General features: G+C 40.6%; 1 protein-coding gene across 5 annotated transcripts in view; it reads left to right on the top strand.

The window, feature by feature from the left end:
* The window catches only part of AHI1 (Abelson helper integration site 1), a 222,181-nt gene that overhangs the window by 172,765 nt on the left and 25,513 nt on the right, over window positions 1-23,903 (top strand). For all 5 annotated transcript variants that reach the window (XM_062186803.1, XM_062186804.1, XM_062186801.1 and 2 more), the window contains 2 exons: window positions 5,146-5,308; window positions 9,256-9,356. In XM_062186803.1, coding sequence (XP_062042787.1) covers window positions 5,146-5,308; window positions 9,256-9,356 — 264 coding nt within the window. The remainder of the gene's footprint in view (window positions 1-5,145; window positions 5,309-9,255; window positions 9,357-23,903) is intronic.

Here is a 23,903-nt window from a genome sequence, read left to right as displayed (position 1 = left end):
GCAATAGGGCCCAAGAATTTACATTTCTAACAAGTGTCCAGTGATGTTGCTTCTGAAGGTCTGAGGACCACATTTGAGAACCCTAACCTAAACCAGTGATTCATAGATTCATAAATCTCTTCTTACAATGAATAGAGTATCCTTCCCAGGAAAGAAAATGAAGGTACACTATCATCTTTCTTCAACAAACCTGTAGCCCGGTCTCTAAAAGTCTGAAAAATTCTTGATTTTTTTTAAGGAATAACCTATAAAAATACATATTTCAGAACTTTTTGTATGAAACACGCTAATGATTCACTGTAACAAGGTATATGAAGTTTGATTTCTAGTAAGAAAAGTTTAATTGATAATTATTTTAGCCTATCTGGGTTGCTATAACAGAAGGCAACTTAACAACAGAAACTTACCTCTCACAGTACAGGATCGAGGCATTAGCAGTCTGCCTAGGGGACCCACTTCCTGGTTCATGGATGATACACCTGTCTTCACAAAGGGGAGGGGGCAGAGAAGCTCTCAGGGGACCCTCTTTTATTGTAAGGGCACAAATTCTATTTCTTCCTTCATGATCTAATCACCTCCCAAAGGCCCCACTTCCCATTCCCATCACATTGATGAGTTCTATATATGAATTTTTAAAAGAGATGGATTTATTTATTTATTTATTTGAAAGGTGGAGTTACAGGAAGGAGACAGAGATAGAGAGTTCTTCCACCTTCTGGTTCACTTCCCAAATGGCCTCAGTAGCCAGAGCTGGGCTGTTCCAAAGCTAGGAACCAGGAGCTTCCTCCAGGCACCCTAAGTGGGCACAGGGGAGCCATCCTCTGCTGCTTTCCTAGGCACATTAGCAGGGAGCTAGATCAGAAGTGGATCAGCTGGCGCCTGCATGGGATGCCACACCACAGGCGACAGCTTTATCCACTATGCCACAGCACCCGCCCCTCTATATATGAATGTTGGAGGACACAGACATTCAGGTGGTAGCATCAATCATTTAAAAGTCAGCTTTTGGGGCTGGCGCTGTGGCACAGTGGGTTAACACCCTGGCCTGAAGCGCTGGCATCCCATATGGGCGCCGGTCTAGTCTCGGCTGCTCCTCTTCCTATCCAGTGCTCTGCTATGGCCTGGGAAAGCAATAGAAGATGACCCAAGTACTTGGGCCCCTGCACCCATGTGGGAGACCTGAAAGAGGCTCCTGGCTCCTGGTTTTGGATCGGCACAGCTCCGGCCATTGCAGCTATCTTGGGAGTGAACCAGCAGATGGAAGACCTCTCTTTCTTTCTCTACCTCTTTGCTTTAGAGGGTGTGGTCTTACCATCACCCTCCATCACCATGCTGGTTGTGAAGTTTGATGCAAACACAGTGTTTCTGCATCAGGAAATAATATCATAATAGAGTAGAAACAATGTAAGTTGATAAGGACCTGAAATGGATACTTACCAAGTATGGCATTATGATGATTGGATCGTTGTAAGCAGTTCTTCTGACACCACCAGGTTGTAAGACTGTACTGACCTGCTGGAACCGCTATAACAAAATACCACAGTCTGTTTTAAAACATAAAAATGTGCCTTCTCACAGTTCTGGAGGCTAGAAATCCAAGATCATGCCGGGGTGGGAGGGCAGGTATGGTGGGAAGAATCACTGCATTCCTAAAGTTGTACTAACGAAATTTGTACTCCTTAAATAAAAAGTTTTTTTTGGGGGGAGGGGGGGTGTTGGCCAGGTTGGTTTCTCTTGAAGCCTCTGTCTTTTTTTTTTTTTTTAAGATTTATTTATTTATTTGAAAGAGTTACACAGAGAGAGAAGGAGAGGCAGAGAGAGAGAGAGAGAGAGAGGTCTTCCATCTGCTGGTTCACTCCCCAGTTGGCTGCTTCGGCCAGAGCTGCGCCTATCCAAAGCCAGAATCAGGAGCTTCTTCCGGGTCTCCCACTTGGGTGCAGGGACCCAAGCGCTTGGGCCATCTTCTGTTTCTATCCCAGGCCATATAGCAGAGAGCTGAATGGGAAGTGGAGTAGCCAAGACTTGTACCAGCGCCCATGTGGGATGGCAGCACTGCAGGCGGTAGCCGTACCCACTACACCACAGTGCCAGCCCCAAAGCCTCAGTCTTTGGCAGTCACCTTCTCACTGTGTCCTATGTGGCCTTATCTGCTGTGCCATGTGCTCCTGGTGTCTCTTGCTCTTTTTCTAAGGACATTAACCCTATTGTTCAGGGCCCCACACTTATGACCATGCCTTACCCTAATTACTGTTCTTAAAGACTTTATCTCCAAAAGTTTCACATTGAGGGTTAGGGCTTCAACATATGAATTGCCAGGGGAACACAATTCAGTCCCTAATGGAGTCATAGAATGTAGACCATGTTGACAGGTGTGGGCAGGCCATGGGAAATTGATATGATTTTGTTCTATAAGAAGAGCGTTACCAGTGATACTGTAATAAGAAAAATATAATGTGGAGTCATATAGATCTTTGGGACACCGATACGTTTTATCAATAAACCCTCATGGAAAATTCAGGAAAAGTTTTCAGGCTTCCATTTTATGAGCTCTAGTGTCAGTGACACAAGTTGGATCTGGTGCTTCCTAAATGATTTTGGTGTCCAAGATGAATCTCTTCTGCTCTGCTTCCCAACTGCTACCTAGGACTACAGATAAATAAGCATATGTGAACCTCATGTTAGCATTCGACTCATTAATGTTGTGGTATTTTAGGGTACCAGAGACAGGATGGGGACCAATAGTAATAAATTGTAGCAGGCTTCCATGGGACTGGGGTTTTAGGTGAAGAAAGGAGCATAGTGAGCCTGCAGGCAACCTAGGTTTTCTTGGCACACAAGATTGGATAAAGGGTACTGTCAGAAAACATGTTTGATCCTCTCCTCCTTGTTTGTTTTCCCCCATAGTTGGTTCCAGACAAAGATGGTCTAGAAATGCATTTAGTTTGGGGTCGGAGGGGGAAGGGAAAACAAAACCTGAGTTTTAAGCCCTGATTTTACCGCTTAATGATTTACTTGACTTTAGACAAGTTATTAGACTCTCTAGACATCAGGTTCTTGATGGGCAAAATGGAAACCAGAACATATACCCTCACAGGGTCGTCAGAGCTGTGGAAGCAACATGTGAGCAACAAGCATAACACCTGGAACATGGCAGGCATCAGTACATTCAGCTCTCCTCTTATCTGACAGGGCTGGGGGAGGGCTGGAGAGAAGAAAGAAAAAGAAGACTTGGGAGAAGGAAGAGCAGAGGAAAGTCGGAAGTTCCACTTTTGCATAAGTGATTAAGAGTCAATATCCTGAAGTTACAAATGATTTGTAAACATTGAGCAGCATCTTACATAGCATGTTGTGATTTAGTTACTATGCTAAATGGTAAAACAGTCATTGTACATTTGAATTAAATTATCATTATTGCCTACATGTAATGACAGTTCCAAACTTACCTAATAAAATCCCTTGGATGATATCTTGGTAAATACTATTAAATAAATTAAAGGTATCAGAAACAGTTTTGTGAACTCTAATGGAATCCCTTACTTATAATCATTCTGTGTCTTCCCATTACCCTATTCTGGAGTTTAAATTCTTTCAACATGTGTAATCTTGTCCCTACTTACTCTCTGATCTTACTTTCCCCTGCCCTTCTATCTTGGCTCTCAAAAAAAAAAAAAAAAAAAAAAAAGATTTATTTATTTGAAAGGCAAAGTTACAGAGAGGCAGAGGCAGAGAGATAAATAGAAAGAGCTTCCATCTGCTGGTTCACTCCCCAGATGGCAGCAATGGCCATCTGAAGCCAGGAGCCAGGAGCTTCTTCAGGTCTCCCACATGGGTGCAGAGGCCCAAGGATTTGGGCCATCTTCTACTTCTTTCCCAGGCCATAGCAGAGAGCTGGATTAGAAGTGGGGCAGCTGGGACATGAACTAGTGCCCATATGGGATGCTGGCACTGCAGGCGGTGGCTTTACCTGCTACACCACAGCGCCTGCCCCAGCTCTCACGTCCAATGCCAGATTCTTCATATTGAACTATTTTGAGTTTATCTTTACTTGCTATATAATCTGGCTGAGACAAAATTTGCTTCTCTTCACCTAGCTAATTCCTGATTGTCTTCTTTAGTTTTCTTGCAAAACCTAAAAGAGGGACCTTATCTAGAAGATATCCTATTTGCTATTATGTATTTTAGCCCCTAGCATAATACCTGGCATATTAGGATTTCAGTAATTACTGAGTGAATGGATGAGCAGTCAACCTCAATGCAAAAGATTATAATAATTTTCCATTTTATATATATATGTATATATATATATATGTTCCAATATATATGTAGTTGTATAACACATACACTTTCAAACTCCATTTAAATGAGAGAATGGGAATAGAATAAATACATTTTTAGTATACATGTTATTAAGCCCTAAAATGGATTATGATCCAAATCCTTTTAACTGCTGTAATGGATTTTTAAACACCTGTGCAGCCGCTACCATGTCATTTTGACTTGGATTTTTCAAAAGGAAAAAAATCCAATATAATGATCACTGTAACAACACAATGAAGAGAGTTCTCACAGAAAGGCTTTCAATAAGCTGCTAAGGGTTTTTTAAAGTAGTCAAAAGATTTGCTATTGATATAAAATGTCAAAAATAGGTCTTTCTAGAGAAATTTACCTCAGAGACATGAGCAATAAGCTAAGTGATCACAAAGAATTTATGCAATCAAGTTGCTCCAGTTTCCTTTCTGCAAAACTGTGGACCTTTGGAAGAGTTTTTTTTTTTTTTCAGATGCGTCTGTGTCCTGGAGAATGGATTCTGAAGGTAGTGTAAAACAATTCTAAGAAAGGGAATGGTGTGAGCTTCTTATTTGCTTCACAAGTAATTTACTTTTAAAAATTACCATCTGCTATTTTAAAGCTAATCTTAGTGTATTGAATGTTCTTAACCATTTCTCAATCCCACAGTCTTTTATCTTGTTTCTCCTGCTGTGTTCCCACCACCTCTGATCCCATTAGCAAACCTTGAGACAGCCTCAGGCTTACCAAACTACTGCTTTGGTTTCAGCTGCTCTTCTGCAAAAAGGAAGTGAATGTTGGGGGTTTTCTCTGTGGTACAGTTGTGATAAAGCTGTGGTGGTCTTATCTCTCTCTTAGGTGGTGGCTCTTTATGACTACACGGCAAATCGATCAGATGAACTAACCATCCATCGTGGAGACATTATCCGAGTGTTTTTCAAAGATAATGAAGACTGGTGGTATGGCAGCGTAGGGAAGGGGCAGGATGGTTATTTTCCAGCTAATCATGTGGCTAGTGAAAGTAAGTTTTATGCTCCCTTCCTGGTTTACTAATATGGTGTTAACTGATAGTCCAAGATTTTATCAGTTTCTACCCTTGAATTTACTGTCTTTGTAACTTTTACATATGCTTACGGTGAGCATTGCTTTTCCATTCTCATGATGTAAAAAACAAAAACAAGTTGGAAGGGAGGCACTAGTATGCTGAAAGCTACTACTTCCTGAGATTGGAATATTTGCTTCATGGACTTCCTGTCTCAGGGGGCCTGGCCTCTGGCTGCCTGCTTTCTTCTTCAGCTACTTTTACCTTATTCCCTGCTTCACACACAGCTTGACAGCTCTTCTCTGACCACAAGGGCTTCTCAGGACCTTGTAAGTACCTTTACTTCCCTCAGCTCCCAGTCTTTTAGCTTATGTACTTCAGTCCTGGCTGTTTCTTGCTAAAACAAAACTACAATACATTGTTTCATTCTCAAGTAAATAGAGCCCTCATTTGTGAAAGGGTAGAAAAAAATGAGCTAGAGAAGAAGTTCTAAATAGGAGTTTCTGAAAGCTGTAGATTCACTAGTAGGCCTTGAGGGTTGAAAATAGAACTAACTCAGAGAGCCTGAAAATGGAATAATTTGAAAACTCCCATAAAAGGGGGAAGTGCAGTAGTGCTTCTTCAGAGGGACGCAGCCAGTCAACGATGGGCTTAGCAGCATGCTAGGAAAAGCACAATAGCCGAGCGTCAGTTTTAATCCTAGCTCAACAGCTTATACTGATGGTCCTCAGTTTCCTCCTTTAAAATGAACAAGTTGAGTAATGCCAACCCAAGCTTTCTCCCAGAAACAAAAATCAATGGGTTCTGGTTTAAAATGTAGGATAAACAATCTCAAAACCAAAAACCTCTGTTTTGAATGTTTAAGTCTGACAAATAATTATTGGTTTTTATGTTAGTCCATGAAATGCCACTTAACCCAAACTATGACTGAACAAAAGCACTATTAATCCCTAAACATAGTTCTGAATTTTGAGAGCAAAAGAGAGGGAGGAGAGAAGGAAGAAGAATTTTTTTCCACAATTACTGGGTGCTCGGCTAAGCCTGGGTAGAGTAATTTATCTTTGGCACCCTCTCCCTACCTTGCCAACACCCTGGTCCTTCCCGGTGTTACCCTCCCAAGTCATATTACAGTTCCCTTCCTCAGCTTACCTGCTGCTTTCAGCAAATCCCTCTCCTCAAAAGTGCTAAGTATCTCAAAATTGACCTCCCTCTGAGCAGGCGTTGTGGCAGAGTGGGTTAAACCACTGCTTTAGACACCCGTGTCTCATACCGCACTCCATTCTAGAGTGCATGGGGTAGGAGTCCTGCTTCCACTTTGGAACCACCCTCCTGCTCTTGCACCTGGGAGGCAACAGATAGTGGCTCAAGTTTTTGGGTTCCTGCCACCCACATGGGAGACATGGATAGAGTTTCTGGCTTCTGACTTTGCCTTACCCAGCCCTAGCCGTTGTGGACGTTTGGGGGCTGAACAAGTAGAAGAAAGTTCTCTCTCCCTCTGGCACTGGTGTTGCGGCACAGCAGGTTAAGCTGCCGCCTGTGATACTGGTATCCCATTTGGGTGCCTGTTTGAGTCCTGGCTGCTCCACTTTCAATCCGGCTCCCTGCTAATACACCTGGGAAGGCAGAACAACATGGCCGAAGTCCTTGGGCCCCTCTACCCATGTGGGAGACCTGGGTGGAGTCCCAGGCTCCTAGCTTCAGCCTGGCCCAGTCCTAGCTGTTATGGCCGTTTGGGGCGAAAGATCTCTCTCTCTCTCTCTCTCTTCCTTCTCTGTGTCTCTCTCTCTCTGTCTCTCCTTCTCTCTCTGTAACACTGCCTTTCAAATAAATAAATCTTGAAAAAAAATCTCCCCCAGCCTGCCTTTCAAATAAATTAATAAATAAAATTCTTAAATAAAAAGAAAATTCCCACATCTGTGTCTTAGTTTCCCTTGTGTTACTGTTTTAATTCTTTTTCTCTAAGTAGTAAATGACTTATCACTCTTGAACTCTGTTAGAGACATATTTGTATGTTTAAAAGAGGATCCATGTGGGAGAAAACATAAGCCTAGAAGAAAGAACTTTTAGGACATGTTCATTCTCCAGTAGACAGTTCAAGAAAGCATTTAAGTCAGCTCCTGTAAGCTCAGCACTTCTGAGTTCCAGGTTGTCAAAAATACCCGAGTTCCTTTCCTCTCTTTTCCACTGGATCAACAGCTGTCTCACAGCAGAGGTTAAGCAGCGGTGTCTTCTGTTTTTAAATCAGGAGCTACACATTCCCCATTGCTCTGGAGTATGTCTACAGTTTTAACTAGGTACTACAAGCTGTTCCTTTTAGATACAAGTGAAAAGATTGAAAACTTTTTTCCTTTGATAACATAAAAAGAGTGTCTCTGCAGGCAGGGTGTCTAGTTGGTTTACAGAAATAACCCCTCAAACTTGATTGACAATGAGTTAGAAATCTGATAAAATTTAGTTTTCTTCCATAATAATTGAAGTCAGACTTGGGAAGCATGTTCCAGGGATGGTTCATGGCCACATACAGAAATTAATTCTGTGTCTTAAGCAGTGACCAGGCTTGGACTACCATTATCACTTCTTGTAACTCAGAATAATTGATGTTTTCTTGTGACATCAGTCACTGCTTTTTGAAATAACCTCATAAAAGCCAAAACCAACAAAAAATCTCAGAAGACCTGAGAATATAATGATTAAATTCTCACACTTCAGGAGTTTATCCTACATTCTACCTGGTTTTAACAACAATGCAATTGTCCATTTTTAACATTAGAGAAAAAATGACTCTCAGAAGCATATTCCACTCTAAAAATAGGAGGCATTGTCCTTGATCTGTATGTGAAGCCAGATGTGCAAAGCAAATACTCTTAAGGGAGTCTAAGTAAGAGCAGTCTCTCTACCCACTGTTCATGGAGAGCCATGTCCTTTAAGAGAACAACACAGAGGAAGTTGGGACACTACTGTTATAAAAGACCTACTCTCTTTGTATTTTAAGCCACTGGAAAGGAAACCAAGATCAGCTTCCCTAAATCATATCTAATACCCTTTTCAATAATAGTTAAAGAAACTCAGTAATAAAATCAACATTTAGATAAAGTCAGTTAACATCTTAATTTTAAATTTTGATCAAGTATATTTTAGCAACCTCTTAATTCAGAGCTGCTCTTAACCAAATTATATTTTCTATTTAACTCTTTAAAATTCCCACATGGCTCTTTAGACTGAACACCTACACAAATCCAATAAATTATGTCAGTTATAATCTTATAAGGTTCTTGGATTCAACCTTGCATATAGTTTCAATATCATGTGTAGTCCCCACCCTGTGCTTATTCATTTCATACCATCTTTCTAAAGTATCCTCTCGCAACACCTCTGCCTGAAAGAATTCTACCTATTCAGAATCTGACACAATTATCCCTTTTTCCTTTCAGTATTTTCCCTCCCCATGTCAGAATTCGCCTTTGTTATTATCTCTCTTTCAAATCATGTCTATTTTATATTATAGTTACTTGGGAATGCATATATCTCTGACCAGATTATAAGCTCCTAGTGTGTTTTGATCATCTTTATATCTCTTCTAGCAGTACCTAGTTGATAATCTCACATATGATGGAATCCTAGTAAATGTATATTGAGATAAAATGAAATAAGAATATTATGACCCTACAGTTAATATAAATGACACCTTCTGCCTTTCTGAAATCTGCTGATTAAAATTTGCCAGTCATAGTTATGTTCTTTTGATAACCAGTGTGTAAAACTTGAAATTTCCTTAAGAGATCATTTCTGGATAACTTCTTGTTACATAAGGAATTCAATATTGATTTCTCTAATCTCACAGCTTCCCTCTCCTTTTCTTTTTTGTTTGTTTTCCTCATTGGACAGTTTTCCTCTCTTTGAATATATGAATTCTATTTCAATTCCAGCACTGTATCGAGAACTGCCTCCAAAGATAAAGGAGAGATCCCCTCCTTTAAGCCCTAAAGAAAAAATCAAAACAGAAAAACCTTCTTCTGCTCCTCAAAAGGTAAACACTTTCAAGAATGTTTTGCATATATACTTCGATTTTTCACTCTCTCTGTATAAATATTACTTTATTTTTCATGCTTATAATGCTTCATTGTTTTTGTTATTATTTCTTTTGATCTTGGCACCAACATTATGAAATATATAAGGCAAATATTATTAAAGCCATTTTCCAGATAAGGAAACTGAGGAGGCTCAGAGAGGTTAAAGTAGACTCCCAAGTCCCAACCTAAGTGATGGAACAGGGTCCCAAAGTAGAACTTGTGACTTTGAGTATGATGCTATTTCCATTCTGCACTTGCTGCTTTAACTGTGATTCTGACACTACTATCCACCCTACCTGGGAGGAGTCCACAAAATAAAGAGATTCTTTCTTGATCATTATTTTTACTTGCTAGTATTTTTAAATGTTTTCATTTAAAATGAGTGTGACTGTATTATCAGCCAGAGAACTGACATATTTTTGAGTCTGTGCTATCAGATCCCTCAGGGACATCTGTCAGTAGTCTTCTGATGTTGGTAGTAGTTTGCTAGAAAAGTTTAATAAGCTCTGTACCATCATATGTATTGCTTATTAAACTTATTTTATTATGTGACATTAGCTCTTGCCTTAGACTGAATAACCTTGATTCTTCTTGACTTTCTGAACTGACATTGAAATATTGGTTTTAACAAATACATGTCTTCATTACAATGTTGTGATAAAATTTTTGATAATTGAACCTGTCATGTATCATGCAGTCATGCAGCATGCATTTCTTGAGTGCTTACTTCCATGCTGAGCATTCTTTGTTCCCACTGACACAGGAGAGAGTAGGCCTGGCACGTACCCTTGGGGAGCTTCCAGGCTAGTGGTTGAAATACCTGTAAGCAGACAATTACAAGAGACTCTGGTAGGGACAATAATGAACATAGGTGTGTACTGCATTGGGAACATATAGGAAAAAATCCTTTAAATCTGCTCTGAGAGAGTCCAGGAAGGCCTGCAGGGGAGGAAATGCTTGACCTGGGGCTCCTAGGATTAGAGGTATGTGCTAAGTAGATGCACTTAGAAAACATTCTAGCAGAGGGAATCACTTGAGGAAAACTTGGTGTGGTATGACCACATGGGAGCACAGAGTCTGATGGAGAGAAGAGTCAGAGCAATGCAGGAGCCGGGCCACAGAGAGCCCAGTGCACTCTGCTAAAGTGCTTAAATGCTGTCCTTTTGGAAAAGGGGATCTTCTGACATAGGTAATCCAAAGAAGGTAATCCAAAGCAGATTTTCATGTTAAAAAGATCATTCCAGTGGCACCTTAGTGCTTGTGTTAGAAATAGCTAAGACCTTGGAAAAGAAAATTACTTAGGAGTCTGTAGAAATAAAGTATAAAAGCCTGGGGCTGGCATTGTGGCCCAGTGGGTTAAGCCACTACCTACAATGCCAGCACCCCATATGAGCACTAGTTTGAGTCCTGGCTGCTTCACTTCCAATCCAGCTCCCTGGGAAACCAGCAAAAGATGGCCCAAGTACTTGGGTTCCTGCCACCCACATGGGAGACCTGGATGGAGTTCCCAGCTTCTGGCTTCAACCTAGCCCAATCCTGGCCATTGTGGCCATTTGGAGAGTAAACTAGTAGATGGACCTATCTCTCTTTCTCTCCCTCTCTCTCTCTCTAACTCTGCCATACACACACACACACACACCACACACATATATATGCATATATACATATATGTATGTATGTATGTATGTATTTCCTGAACTAGTGGGCATGGAGAAGAGGGGACCTTAGCTATAATTGACAGGACTTTAGAATTGATTGGATGTGATTAGTGAAGTTGGAATTGGGGATTTTGCTTAGGGTCCTCTCTTATTATACATCTGAATAAATACCAGTACTCCAGAAATAATGAAATGAATAAGGAAGATTTGGGGAGGTAGAGAAAAGGAATGTTGAGAAGTAGTAGATGGTTTTAGATATCTCCATTTGTGAGTAGTATCTGTATTTGCTTCTAGATAGAAATATTCACAAGGGAGCCAGATATGTAGGATTAGAATTTGAGAGAAGGTTAAAATCAAAACCAAATGAATAGGAATTTGTGTATTCACTGTATTATATTGGTAGTTGGAAATGTATAGTGAAGGTAGTAGCCCAGAGTGTTCTAGAGCTCTAAAAGAAAAGGATCAAGACAGAACCTGATTGAATACTACTGTTAGGGAATAATAAAATGAAGAGGAGAGTATTAAGGAAAAAAATAAAGAGAAAGAAAGGAACCAAGCAAAAGTGTCCTGGCAAATAAGGTAGAAGACAGATCCAAGGAGAGTGTAGCCAGAACCGGCCAAGCAGTTAGGTTACATTAGCATTTGATAATCAAGAGGACTCTGCTGTATTGTACCATCGTAAGTGGAACAATAAGAACTGAAGAGTACATTAAAGAGTGAATGGTGCTTCAGCAAGTGAGTTCATCGAAGGAAGGCATTCTTGAAGAATGAAAGATCAAGCAATGGTTAGAGGGAGACCTGGTATCCAGGAATGATTTTTTAAATATTGGGGAAGCACAGCCAATAGACAGATTCAGGTTGAAGATAGAGTATACTAAGGACACAGTGGATCTTGAAAGTAGTAGATCATTAATTCAGCTTCACAGATTAGTCTTGGCTTACAGCAGTGGTTCTCTACTGATGTTGATTTTGTCTCCCAGGATACATTTGGCAATGTCTGGAGACAGTTTTTGTCTCAACTATAAGGACAGGGATACTACTGACATCTGATGGGCAGAGGTCATGGATATTACTAAACACCCTAGAATGCAGAGAATAGCCCTCCTCAATAAAGAATTATCTGTGCGTGGAGCTAGCACTGTGGCGTGTAAGAGGTTGAACTGCTGCCTGCCATACCAGTATCTCATATGGGCATCAGCTTGTGTTGCTGCTGTTCTATTTCCAATCCTACTGGGAAAGTAACAGAGGATGGCCCAAGTGCCTGGGCCCCTGCACCCTTGTGGGAGACCTTGATGAGGCTGCTGGCTGCAGATGGTCCTAGCCCTGGCCATTTCAGCCATCTGGAGAGTGAACCAGTGGATGGAAGATTTCTCTATTTCTTCTTCTCTGTAACTCTGCCTTTCAAATAAATAAATATTTTTTTTTAAAAAAGAGTTGTCTGTACAAAAATGTTACCAGTGCTAAGCTTAGAACAATATCCCTCTTATGACAAGTAGGTGTGGATGGGAATGTGATAAATTGATAGGGTAGAAGTCTGGAAATTGGGGATACCTTTCTGTTCTCCAAAAATTATGAATATGTTTCTGTTCTCCAAAACACAAAGCAAGGTACACTTCAAATGTGATAGGCAATGAAATAAGATAGAAACTCAAGTAAAAGATCGACTGGTTACCTTTAAGGAAAGTAGAAACAGGAGCTTGTTTGGGACATATAAAAAGAATCCCCAGTGGTCCTGTGAGCTGCTTTTTGGATACCATAACAATGTAGGTGGCCTGAACTTATGCATTTGGAATTTTTTTATTTACCAATGCTCAGCCTCTATGGAGTAGCAGTGGAAAGGGCATATTTTCATTGGCACGTAATTGCTATTGTGTGTGTGGTGGAAGGACAAGAGGATAAGAGGAATCAGAGCACTGGTAAGAGAGTCAGTGGATTGGTACATCCTGGGGGAGCAGCCAGATGGGAGAGGATGTAGAATCAAGAGAAGACTGTTGGCCGGCGCCGTGGCTCACTAGGCTAATCCTCCGCTTTGCAGCACCGGCACACTGGGTTCTAGTCCCGGTCGGGGCGCTGGATTCTGTCCCGGTTGCCCCTCTTCCAGGCCAGCTCTCTGCTGTGGCCAGGGAGTGCAGTGGAGGATGGCCCAAGTGCTTGGGCCCTGCACCCCATGGGAGACCAGGAGAAGCACCTGGCTCCTGCCATCGGATCAGCGCGGTGCGCTGGCTGCAGCGCGCCAGCCACGGCGGCCATTGGAGGGTGAACCAATGGCAAAGGAAGATCTTTCTCTCTGTCTCTCTCTCTCACTGTCCACTCTGCCTGTCAAAAAATAAATAAATAAATAAATAAATAAATAAATAAAGAGAAGACTGTTTTGGGAGGCAGGGTTCTCTGCAGGTTGCAGTGTGCTCCCCGTGCCCAGGTGGAGGCATTGCAGCGCACAGTGAAGGAGTCAGCAAGCTCAGGCGCAGCACTGAATGCCAGCAACTTTTGCTGGTTTAATATTCAGATGTCACACTGTTGCAGGTTGTGATAAATTCATAGGATGTGTATGAGCTGAACTGAAATTGAAAGGTTTGTTACTATAATTGAGCTGGTCAAGGAATTAGGACCCAGAGTGTTAGACAGCCTGTTGGTGAACATTAAGAATCCTGGATACCAGCAAGAGTTGAGATGATGTAGAAACCATAAGCAAAAAGGTGACATCCTTAATTCTTCTGCAGAGGCCTCCATCTTGACTGTCCATCAGAATCATCTAAGAAACTAAAAAAATAAGTACTGATGACTATTCTCACCTCTACAAATTTTGTTAGTATGGAATGGGACCTGGTCATGAGCGAATTTCAAAAACTTTCTGTGAGAGTTGTCCTAAGGTGTAGTCAATATTGATAACCATTGTATGTTAGAGTAATCATAGAGCCCAAAGGTACCAGCTGAAAGGATAAGTGGAGGGTGTTATAGCCAGCTGTCAGGGCACCCCAGGGGATGTGCTTTGGAAGTACAGGAGCCTAAAATCTGCATCAAGGAGCTAAGAGGAATCCAGTGTCAACTCCTTGCTCCATCATTGGGTATGTGACAATGAACAGCATATCCTATAAGAAATGGGGGCAGGAGGAAAGTGCTTTGTTAAACACCAGTTTCAAATACAGCAATAATATATGGTAATGGTTGCCTGTGACAGAGGGACTACAAGTGACACAGTCAGGAATTGAGAAAATTTTGACTGTGCACAAATGTTACATATATAATATTACCACTTGTTTGAGATTTGGAACCAGATTTAAGAATTTAGGAATATGCTTGTGGTAATTCAGGCTGCTATAACAAATGTACCATGGACTAGGGGACTTAAATCACAAGACATTTTATTTTTCATAGTTGTAGAGATTGAGAAGCCTAAGATCAAGCTGCTGGTAGATCCGGTGTCTGGTATGGGCCCATTTCCTGGTGTGTAGCTCCATTGTATCCTTCCATGGCCAGGAACAGAGAGAGGAAGCTCTGTTGTGTCTCTTCCCATAAAAGCACTAATCCCATTCATGGTGGCTCCACCCTCAGGACCTGGTTACCTCTCAGATTCCTCCTCCTCATAATAATAATGCCATACTTAGGATTAGGATCTCAATGTACGAATTTTGTGGGGCACAAACAAGCGGTCTGTAACAGTGCTAATCTAATTTACAAAGTGAAGACAGACTTTTAATGCAGTGGATACATTTGTAACACTGACACAGGGGTGTATTTGACAGCTAACAATATTTTCAGTCTGTGTAAAAAACTGTATCAGGTGTTACGAAAGTCAACCTTTCTCTGTAGTAGCTTACTGATATCTCCAACTCTATGATGCCGATCTTCGAGATGAAGGTTATCTAATCCCCACCATTAAGTGTGAACCCTCTGATTTAATTCTGCCTTTGCCAGAGATCATGATTTCAAAAGGAAGCCTCGGCCGGCGCCGCGGCTCACTAGGCTAATCCTCCGCCTTGCAGCGTCGGCACACCGGGTTCTAGTCCCGGTCAGGGCACCGATCCTGTCCCAGTTGCCCCTCTTCCAGGCCAGCTCTCTGCTGTGGCCAGAGAGTGCAGTGGAGGATGGCCCAAGTCCTTGGGCCCTGCACCCCATGGGAGACCAGGATTAGCACCTGGCTCCTGCCATTGGATCAGCGCAGTGCGCCGGCCGCAGCGCACCTACCACAGCGGCCATTGGAGGGTGAACCAGCGACAAAAGGAAGACCTTTCTGTCTGTCTCTCTCTCACTGTCCACTCTGCCTGTCAAAAATAAAAAAAAATAAATAAATTAATTAATTAATTAAAAAAGGAAGTCTCCACCATTTACTGACTACCTGTAAAGTTGATATCGCCCCTTCCGCTTCCAGATGCACCTGCATTCCTATAGAGAGGAACTTCTTACTTGCTTCCAAGACTCCTCAGTTCTCACTGCCTGTGCCACTTCTCTCCTTAGGTGGATTCACTGCACCACAGTCTGAATATGGACTCTAGTTGGTTTTTTAGTCTTGTGCTCGCTGTGCTTCCAATGTGACCTGTGTGTTTGTTGTCCAGCAGACCAGCTTTTCAGTCTCCAGCTGAACTCCTGAAGGTCTGCTTCAGGCTAATCCCACTAATACTCAAACCCCAATTCAAACAGATCTCAAGGAACGTGCAGACACATAAAGGAAAGCATTTTTAATGAAATAGGTAAAGCAAAAGTGTGGCAGACGATGAGAATGCATTTAGGCAAGGGAGCAGAAAAGTTCTCATGGAGGACATGGAACTCAAATTGAATTTAAAGCTTAAGATGCATGGATTTCTGTTGTTGAAGAACAGGATTTGTTCTGCTTGATCAGGATCCATGTGTTAGAATAGAATCCTGTATAGATTTTTCCTCTCTGGAGTGAATCATGTGTGGAGTTAGACGGTATTTTACTTCCCTGTGGAAGAAAGTATAAAGAATGATCTATGATTTTGTAGAAAGGAGTCCCTGAGAAGCATAATGTTGCCTCGGGTAATTAAAAGGCTTTGAATACACTCTGAGTCATGAAGCTAACATCCAACCCTTCCCAAATGGATAACTGAGCTTCTTTAGCCCCTGGCTATTTGCATTTCTTAAGTTTAGTTTCTTTATCGAAATATATATGACCTGATTTTATCAGTATCCTGCCTTATAACCTACCACAAAGTCTGTCAACTGTTTTCCATGTGCAAATGTTATTTTATTATCATGCATAAGATGTGTGTGTGTGTTTAAAAGACTTATTTATTTGAAAGACAGAGTTAGAAAGGGAGAGATAGAGAGATCTTCCACCTACTGATTCACCCCCAAAATGGCCACAATGGCCCAAGCTGGGCCAGGCCAAAGCCAGGAGCCACGAGCTTCATCCAGGTCTCTCACATGAGTGCAGGGGTCCAGGGACTTTGACCATCTTCAGCTGCTTTCCCAGGCACGTTAGCAGGTAGCTGGATCAGAAGTGGAGCAGCCAGAATTCAAACTGGCACCCATATGAGATGCCAGCACTGCAGGTGGCGGCTTAACGCGTTATAGCACAATGCTAGCTCTGTGGGTTTTTTTGTTTTGTTTTGTTTTAACATTCATTTATTTATTTGAAAGGCAGAGTTACAGCGAGAGAGAGGGAGAGACAAAGGGAGATTGATCTCCAATGTGCTGGTTCACTCCCCAAATGGCTGCAATGGCCAGAGCTGGACCAAGCTGAAGCCAGGAGCCAGGAGCTTCTTCCAGGTCTCCCATGTGGGTACAGGGCCCAAAGACTTGGGCCATCCTCTGCTGATTTCCCAGATGCATTAACAGGGAGCTGGATCAGAAGTAGAGCAAACAAGATTCAAACCATTGCACATATGGGATGCTGGTGTATACAGGCAGTATCTCAACCTACTAAGCTACAACACTGGCCCTAAGCTCTATGTTTTTTTTTTTAGAAAAGAGAACATGAGAAGTAGTCTCTGATAGGTGGTGACTACAGTCATGGAGGACTGAAACTAAAATTGTAGGGAGTCTAAATTCATTGGATTATAAAATTGGTGACATGAATTGGTCTTAGAGATCATCCTGGTGTTTCTAGTCAACTCTAGGTAAGAGGAAGTCAAGATCCAGAAAGTTCTATGACATTCATCCTCTGCGAAGAATTAAATTCAAAATGCCACTACTAATGAGGAGTGTGGCTTCCATCTTCTCAGACTAATTCCCTTTTCCTCTACCACCTACTCAGTGACACAGACAGACAAATGTTACCTGCAGTGAGCCAGGTTACGTGTCATTCTAGCTTCTTACGTCCCTATTTTAGGTTTGTCTCTTTATGCACTTCTTTGTGTGGAAGTTATAAGAATTTTCTGTACATCTTTAAGGAATAAAGGAATTAAACCTCAATAGCATTCTTTCTTTTTAAAATTTATTTCTATTCATACTATAGAATAAGTGAAATTATACCCTTTAATAGCTTGGCAGCTGCCACCTCTTCTGAGTTCTTCCCAATGGAGCAGCACACCTGCTCTGTTGCTTAATGTGCCAGGTACCTTCCAGCGTTTCATCTGTGCCTTGAAATGTTAGTGGGTGATGGCATTGTTTGTTGCTGGCTCTTCCACCGCAGGAGAGGGTGAGGCTTCTATGATACCAGAGTCCCCAAATCAGTAGCTACTTATACTACAGCTGGGGGAGCGAGAGTAGGAGATTGTTTTCCTCCAAGCTCATTGCAGAAGGTTTTTATCAAGGTGTGCTGCAAATTTGCATCTAATAGAAGAGAGAATATCCATGCTATCAGGGTAGAAAGAAATTTAGAAACTTTGAAATAAAAAAGTATCACTGACAAACTTGATTTTATTTTTTGTTTGTATTTTGAGCTTTTTATTTTTGTTGACCTATTAACCTATGTGATTCATTTATTTGTGGAAGAAAATTACTATTGTTAAAATTTCATTTTTTAAATTTTATTTTGTTTTATTATAGAAGTAATATGTGCTGATAATTTTGTTTTCAACTAGTAAAGATTAGTTTAAAATGCAAAGTCTTCTGTCCTGCTAATATTCATGTTCATTCTAATATTTTCTTATATAACCTTCTAAAAATGTTTTCTGCATATATAAGCATACATGGCTATACTCATGTCTATTCTTTGTCTTATGACACTAGGATGCTCAATATTCTAATTGTTCAATCAGTATATCTTGGAATCTTTTTTATTTATTTTTTAATTTTTTGTAATCTTTTTTTTTATTTTTACAGACAGATCTATTTTGTTTCCATTTTGAGATATTATAATATACAGCTTTTTTTCCCAAAATTTATTTATTTGAGAGGCAGAGTTACAGAGAGAAAAAAGGAGAGACAGAGAGGCCTTCCACCCACTGGTTCACTCCCCAAATGGCCATAACGGCCAGAGCTGAGCCTATCTGAAACCAGGAGCCAGGAGCTTCTTCCAGATCTCCCACGCGGGTATAGGGGCCCAAGCATTTGGGCCATCTTCCACTGCTTTCCGAGGTCTAGCAGAGAGCTGGATCAAAAGTGGAGCAGCCGGGACTCGAACTGGTGCGCATGTGAGATGCAGGCACTGTAGATGGTAGCCTTACCTGCTACACCACAGTGCTGGCCCCTAAGGTTTTTTTAATTCCTAAAGATGCAGTTGTTGTTAATTTTTTTTAATTCTAGAAAATAAAACCTAAAGAAGACTACCTTCTGCCTTCTGTAACTGTTTCAGCATTGACAACCAAGTTTGTCTTTGTGTAAATGTCAGAAGTAGAGTAATAATTATGTACAGGAATGTTAGTTTATTTCTGAATCTGTGCAGAAATTACTGTGATGTTTTTGCTTGTATCTTCCTCTAAAAAAATCATTAAATGAATAATGGCTATTGATTTTGCTATTCCAAGATCATTATAAAAATATTCACCATAGCCAATCTTCATGTGAAGAGAGGAGTGTTTCGATTATTTTCAGTATCTTACTGAACATGCATAGTCAGTAAGACCTGGCTGGCTTAATTTAATTGAGCTGGCTCCTAAACCAAGTGCACACTCCGGTTATACATGGGAACAGCTGTTTTGTTGTCTAGTCCAAAACCAGAATAGAGAACCCAAAAGCGCCAGCTAACTCCATGACAGTTCCTCTTCCAGCCAAGCACAGAAAACACACACATACACAGTTCTACATTGGTGATTCTGTAAAACCTCTCAAAACACAGTGGCACTACATAGATTGCCTTTAATGTGCATGTGTCTCTTTTGATCTTAACCGTATTAATGATTGTGCCATATAACACTATTTTCAAAATTCAGTTTATACAGAAAAAAATGTTTTCCCATTTACTGGACCTTTTAGTAGGAATGAATTTGAATTGTTCTTAACCATAGGAATAATATATTATCATTGTGTGAAGTTCAACAACAAATTTCAGGTAGACAGTGATGACTTTTGGTATGGTAGAACAGATTTTCCAAATACCCAGAAATTAGTTAATGTGTGGTAACAAGTACTACCTCCTTCCTATACTGAGTAAGTAAAAACTAGTTTATGCTTGTATTTGCATTAACATGCAAAGAATATTTGAAGTTTTTTTCCTTTGAAAAAACTAAATTACACTTAGCATCTAATGATAGTGATTAAAAAAAAAAAAAAACAATTTAAAATTTTACTTTCTGGGCCGGCACTGTGGCGCAGCGGGTTAACACCCTGGCCTGAAGCGCCGGCATCTCATATGGGTGCTGGTTTGAGACCCAGCTGCTCCACTTCCAATCCAACTCTCTGCTATGGCCTAAGAAAGCAGTAGAAGATGGCCCAAGTCCCTGGGCCCCTGCACCCACATGGGAGACCCAGAAGAAGCTCCTGGCTCCTGGCTTTGGATCGGCACAGCTCCGGCCATTGCAGCCAATTGGGGAGTGAACCAGTGGATGGAAGACCTCTCTCTCTTTGCCTCTCCTCTCTGTGTGTTACTCTGACTTTCAAATGAATAAATAAATCTTTAAAAAAAAATTGTACTTTATAGAAAACACTGAAGTACTTACTTGTATCCCATGAAGAATCTCAAGTACTGATGGATTTTTCTCCATAATGCACTTCAGTAACTTATAAAATTGTTTTGAGGAAAAAATACTAATTTCATGTTATTTATATCTGAAAAAATATCTATTAGTCTCAAGTCTAGACAGATAACATGAACATGTCGCTCATGAAAAATGAGACCCCAGGAATGTGACAGCAAAGCCAATGTGAGTCATCTCACACCCACAGATGTATGCAATCCCTAAATGTCCTACGCAAAGGAAACTCTAAAAGCCGCCAAGGATGCACAGAGACTCTCTCGAACCCTGGAAGGTCATGTCACTCTTGAAGGGCTGTTGACCAGTTTTGCTGCTCTAGATCCTCTTCTCTCCGTGCTTCTAGCCCCCGGGTGGACATGTATTCCTTGCCCCTCGCCAGTTCTCTTTCCCCAGAAGCTCTGATTCTTACTGTTTTGGACAGTTTCCATGTTTTCTGGAGCCTCTTGCCCTCAATAGAGTAAGACACTGCAGGCTGCTTGTCCCAATTCATGCAGCCCAAGGACAGGACCTAGACAGGTGCCATTGGTTGGGAAGTACAGGAGCTATAAGAAAACCCTCTGTCATTTTACCCAAAACTAGGCTTACAGAATGTGTCACTGCCTTGATATCATCTTAACTCCCATTAATGAAAATGTACACAACATCACATTGGGGTAAAATTACTTTCCAGTTTAGCAACTCACTTCTTTTTTAGCTGATTTGAGTCTTTGAGCTCAGCTTCATTCACATCTGATGTTTCTTATCCAAATGTCCCATAAGAACTCAATATAAAGATTAATATAAATTCTCAATAAAGTCTTCATAATTTTCAGTAAACCATTGATAAATATTTGTAGGACATTCTTTCACAGTTCTGCTAAGAGAACATCATGTACAGTAGACATTTTGTGCTTTTTCAGAAACCATAAATAGGCTTATCCATGGTAAGAATGGATTTAATGTTTGAATGATGACTACAGATAAAATTATAAGTGATGTTATACTGTATCAAAACCAAGACTCCATTTCCCCTCTCTGACAGTGTAAGGGTTGTTTGAGAGAAGAGCATGCTATTTGGTCTTTGTGATGATGTTTTCAGAGGTTAACCTAAATATCAGTAACATTTGCCTAGAAATATGCTACAGATCTAAAATGTGAAATATGTTTATTGGGAGAACTTGCTGCCAATCATTCCATCATAAATTATCCTTTTGATAGTGGCAAGATTATTATCAGTCTGTCTTCTGAGTTGGCAAGCAGCATGGTCTTATCTCGAAAGTTCTGTGATAATCTAACTTGTCTGTCCTCTTTTTTGTCAACCATTCTCCTTAGGATTTCTCAGCCTTGGCACTGTTGGCATTTGGGACTGGGTAATTCTTTGTTGTTGGGAACATGTTGTGCATACTAGGGTGTTTGGCAGCATCCTTGGCTTTTGTTCACTAGATGATGAAGCCCCTCTCCCCAGTTGAGAACCACTGCTCTATTTTAATGAAAATTTTATGTGTATATATATATATATATATATATATATGATGTATATTATAATGAGCCTATTTTTTCTTAAATTGCAATTCTTTTTATTTTAGAATCCTATTAATAAAATTTTATCTTAATTATTCCATTGCCTACAAGTACAAGAGTAGTGGTATTAGAGTTATTACTAACATTTAAAAATAACAGCTTCACAAAAAGATTTATCTAGCTGTTTGAAGCTCACAATCATGAGTATATATAAAATGTATCTGAATTAGCTATATATTTGCTACTGTTTATGTCCTTTGCTTAAGAAATTGACAGTAGGCTAACTTCTGCATAAACCATGAAAAACTGACTATATGCTAATATTTTTGTTGTTATTGCCTTGAAGTCACAATAATATAATCATAATGGGCTTTAATTTTGTCATGGTTCTCCTTAGGTAACATAGACACTTTTTTTTTATCTAAGTGTCTTTTATCCAAACCCACCATGCATATCATACAAGATCTATTTTAATATATTTGAACAAATTTGCTTTTATCACTTTTTTACTTGAACTTTTTTGTATTTAATAAGTCTTTCCTCTTTTTACCCCTATTACTACTTTCCCATTCCTCCAGGTATATTTAGGTAGTAGTTCTTACCTACTGTTATGTCTTATCCCAGAAGATATCCTGGCAGTCTCAGTGACCTGTTTTGGGAAGAACTATATTCCCTAGTGATGGCAAAATTCACAATAGTTAATACCAAAAGAGGACGTAAAATGATCCAAATGACTCTGTAGTTTGTAGGAATTATTTTAAGTGAGGGGACATTCTGTTGTTTGTGGCCTTCTTGGTTATCTGCAATCAGTTTTCATTCTTCCCATACCAGGTCACAGAGACCACCAAGAAATAAATTCATGGACCCAGCACTATTTAGCAGTTTGGTACCAAATACATGAAGAATGCATCGTGTGTGTAACTTGTCTCAACATATCCCAGGCCTGGGGGTAAACCAGTTGTCCATTTTTCTCACTGCTATTCTGGATTTGAATCATTGCTTTTCTTTAAAAATCACGTTATTGTGTTGACCTTCTCTGTGTCCAGTTTGTGACTACCTGCGTCTGTGAGGCCCACAGTCTTGGACATCTCTTTTGTTCTTCCTGATTCACTCACTGCCCCATTCCACAGCACCTGGTGAGAAAATCTTGTCCCTATCTCTCCAGCTACTGACCTCGTACTCCACATGGACTTTGTTTCCTGCTTATTTGAAGAGACACCATCCAAAATGAATTCCTTCAAATTTTCATTCCTGTTTTCTCTGTATTTCTGTAACTTTACCCTCCTTCTGCCACTGTTTTCAGGTATCAAAGAAAGAAGTGACCTTCTTTCTGTGGCCAACCTTGCCACTTGTGTGTTTGGTCACATTCTCCTCTCACATTGTCCTGGCTCTTACTCAGTGGCCCACCTGCTTCGGCATCTTCATTGTGTAATCACTTCATGCATGTATTGAATGCCTGCTGGTTTTCCAGGCACTGTGATAGGATGGAGTCTGGTTGGCAGAATGGTTAATAAAACAGAAATTGTTCCTGCAATAAAGTGACTCTAATCAAAGAGTCATAAAATTTAACATTATAAGCAATAAGTGGGTAGTGAGGGGAAACTATGAAAGCCTGTGCTGAGAAGTGGATGAGTTAGTTTTTAAGGGAAGTCAGGTAGTTTTTAAGGAATATATTTGAGGTATTAGATGGAGCATGTGCAAAAGCCTCACATGGCCAGAAATGTTGCATCACAACTGGAGCATAGGATGCAATGTAGAAAGCAGAAAAGGCTGAACCTGAATGAGTGGACAGGACCAAGATTGTCCTTAGGTGTTATATTAAAGAGCCACAATTAAAGGATTTAAAGCAGGGTGATAGTGTGATCAAATTAGCATTTTTAAAAGCTCATTATGGAAGCTCTGGAAGGTTGGACAGAGCAGCACTGAAGGGAAGTAGGACTAGTAGGGGTGCTTACATAGGGTGAGCCAGGAGTAATTAGAAGCTAGGATTGATAACTAGACCCACCTGAGAGGTCCGAGTTTCTGGTTTGACCTCAGTGTGGGAGGACGCAGGAAGAACTGCAGGCTGCACTGTGGACAATTTGCAGCGCCCATGCAACAGCCTATTCGTTGCAGGAATCAATGGGACTCATGAGAGATTTGCTGAAAAACTGAGAATTCTAACGCAGTCTTGATGAAAATGATGGATTCAACTGTGCTTTCAGAAAAACTGCTATGTTCAAATTTTCTTTGCTGAAAACCAACACTACCAAATCATATCAGAAAATTAGAGACCTGAATTCAGAGTCCTGAGTTAGAAATATCAACATAA

The sequence above is a fragment of the Lepus europaeus genome, chromosome 3 (assembly GCF_033115175.1).
Source record: "Lepus europaeus isolate LE1 chromosome 3, mLepTim1.pri, whole genome shotgun sequence".
NCBI classification, from domain to species: Eukaryota; Metazoa; Chordata; class Mammalia; order Lagomorpha; family Leporidae; genus Lepus; species Lepus europaeus.
The sequence above is the reverse complement of the archived record's forward strand: the minus strand, read 5'-3'. Positions and strand labels throughout refer to the sequence as shown.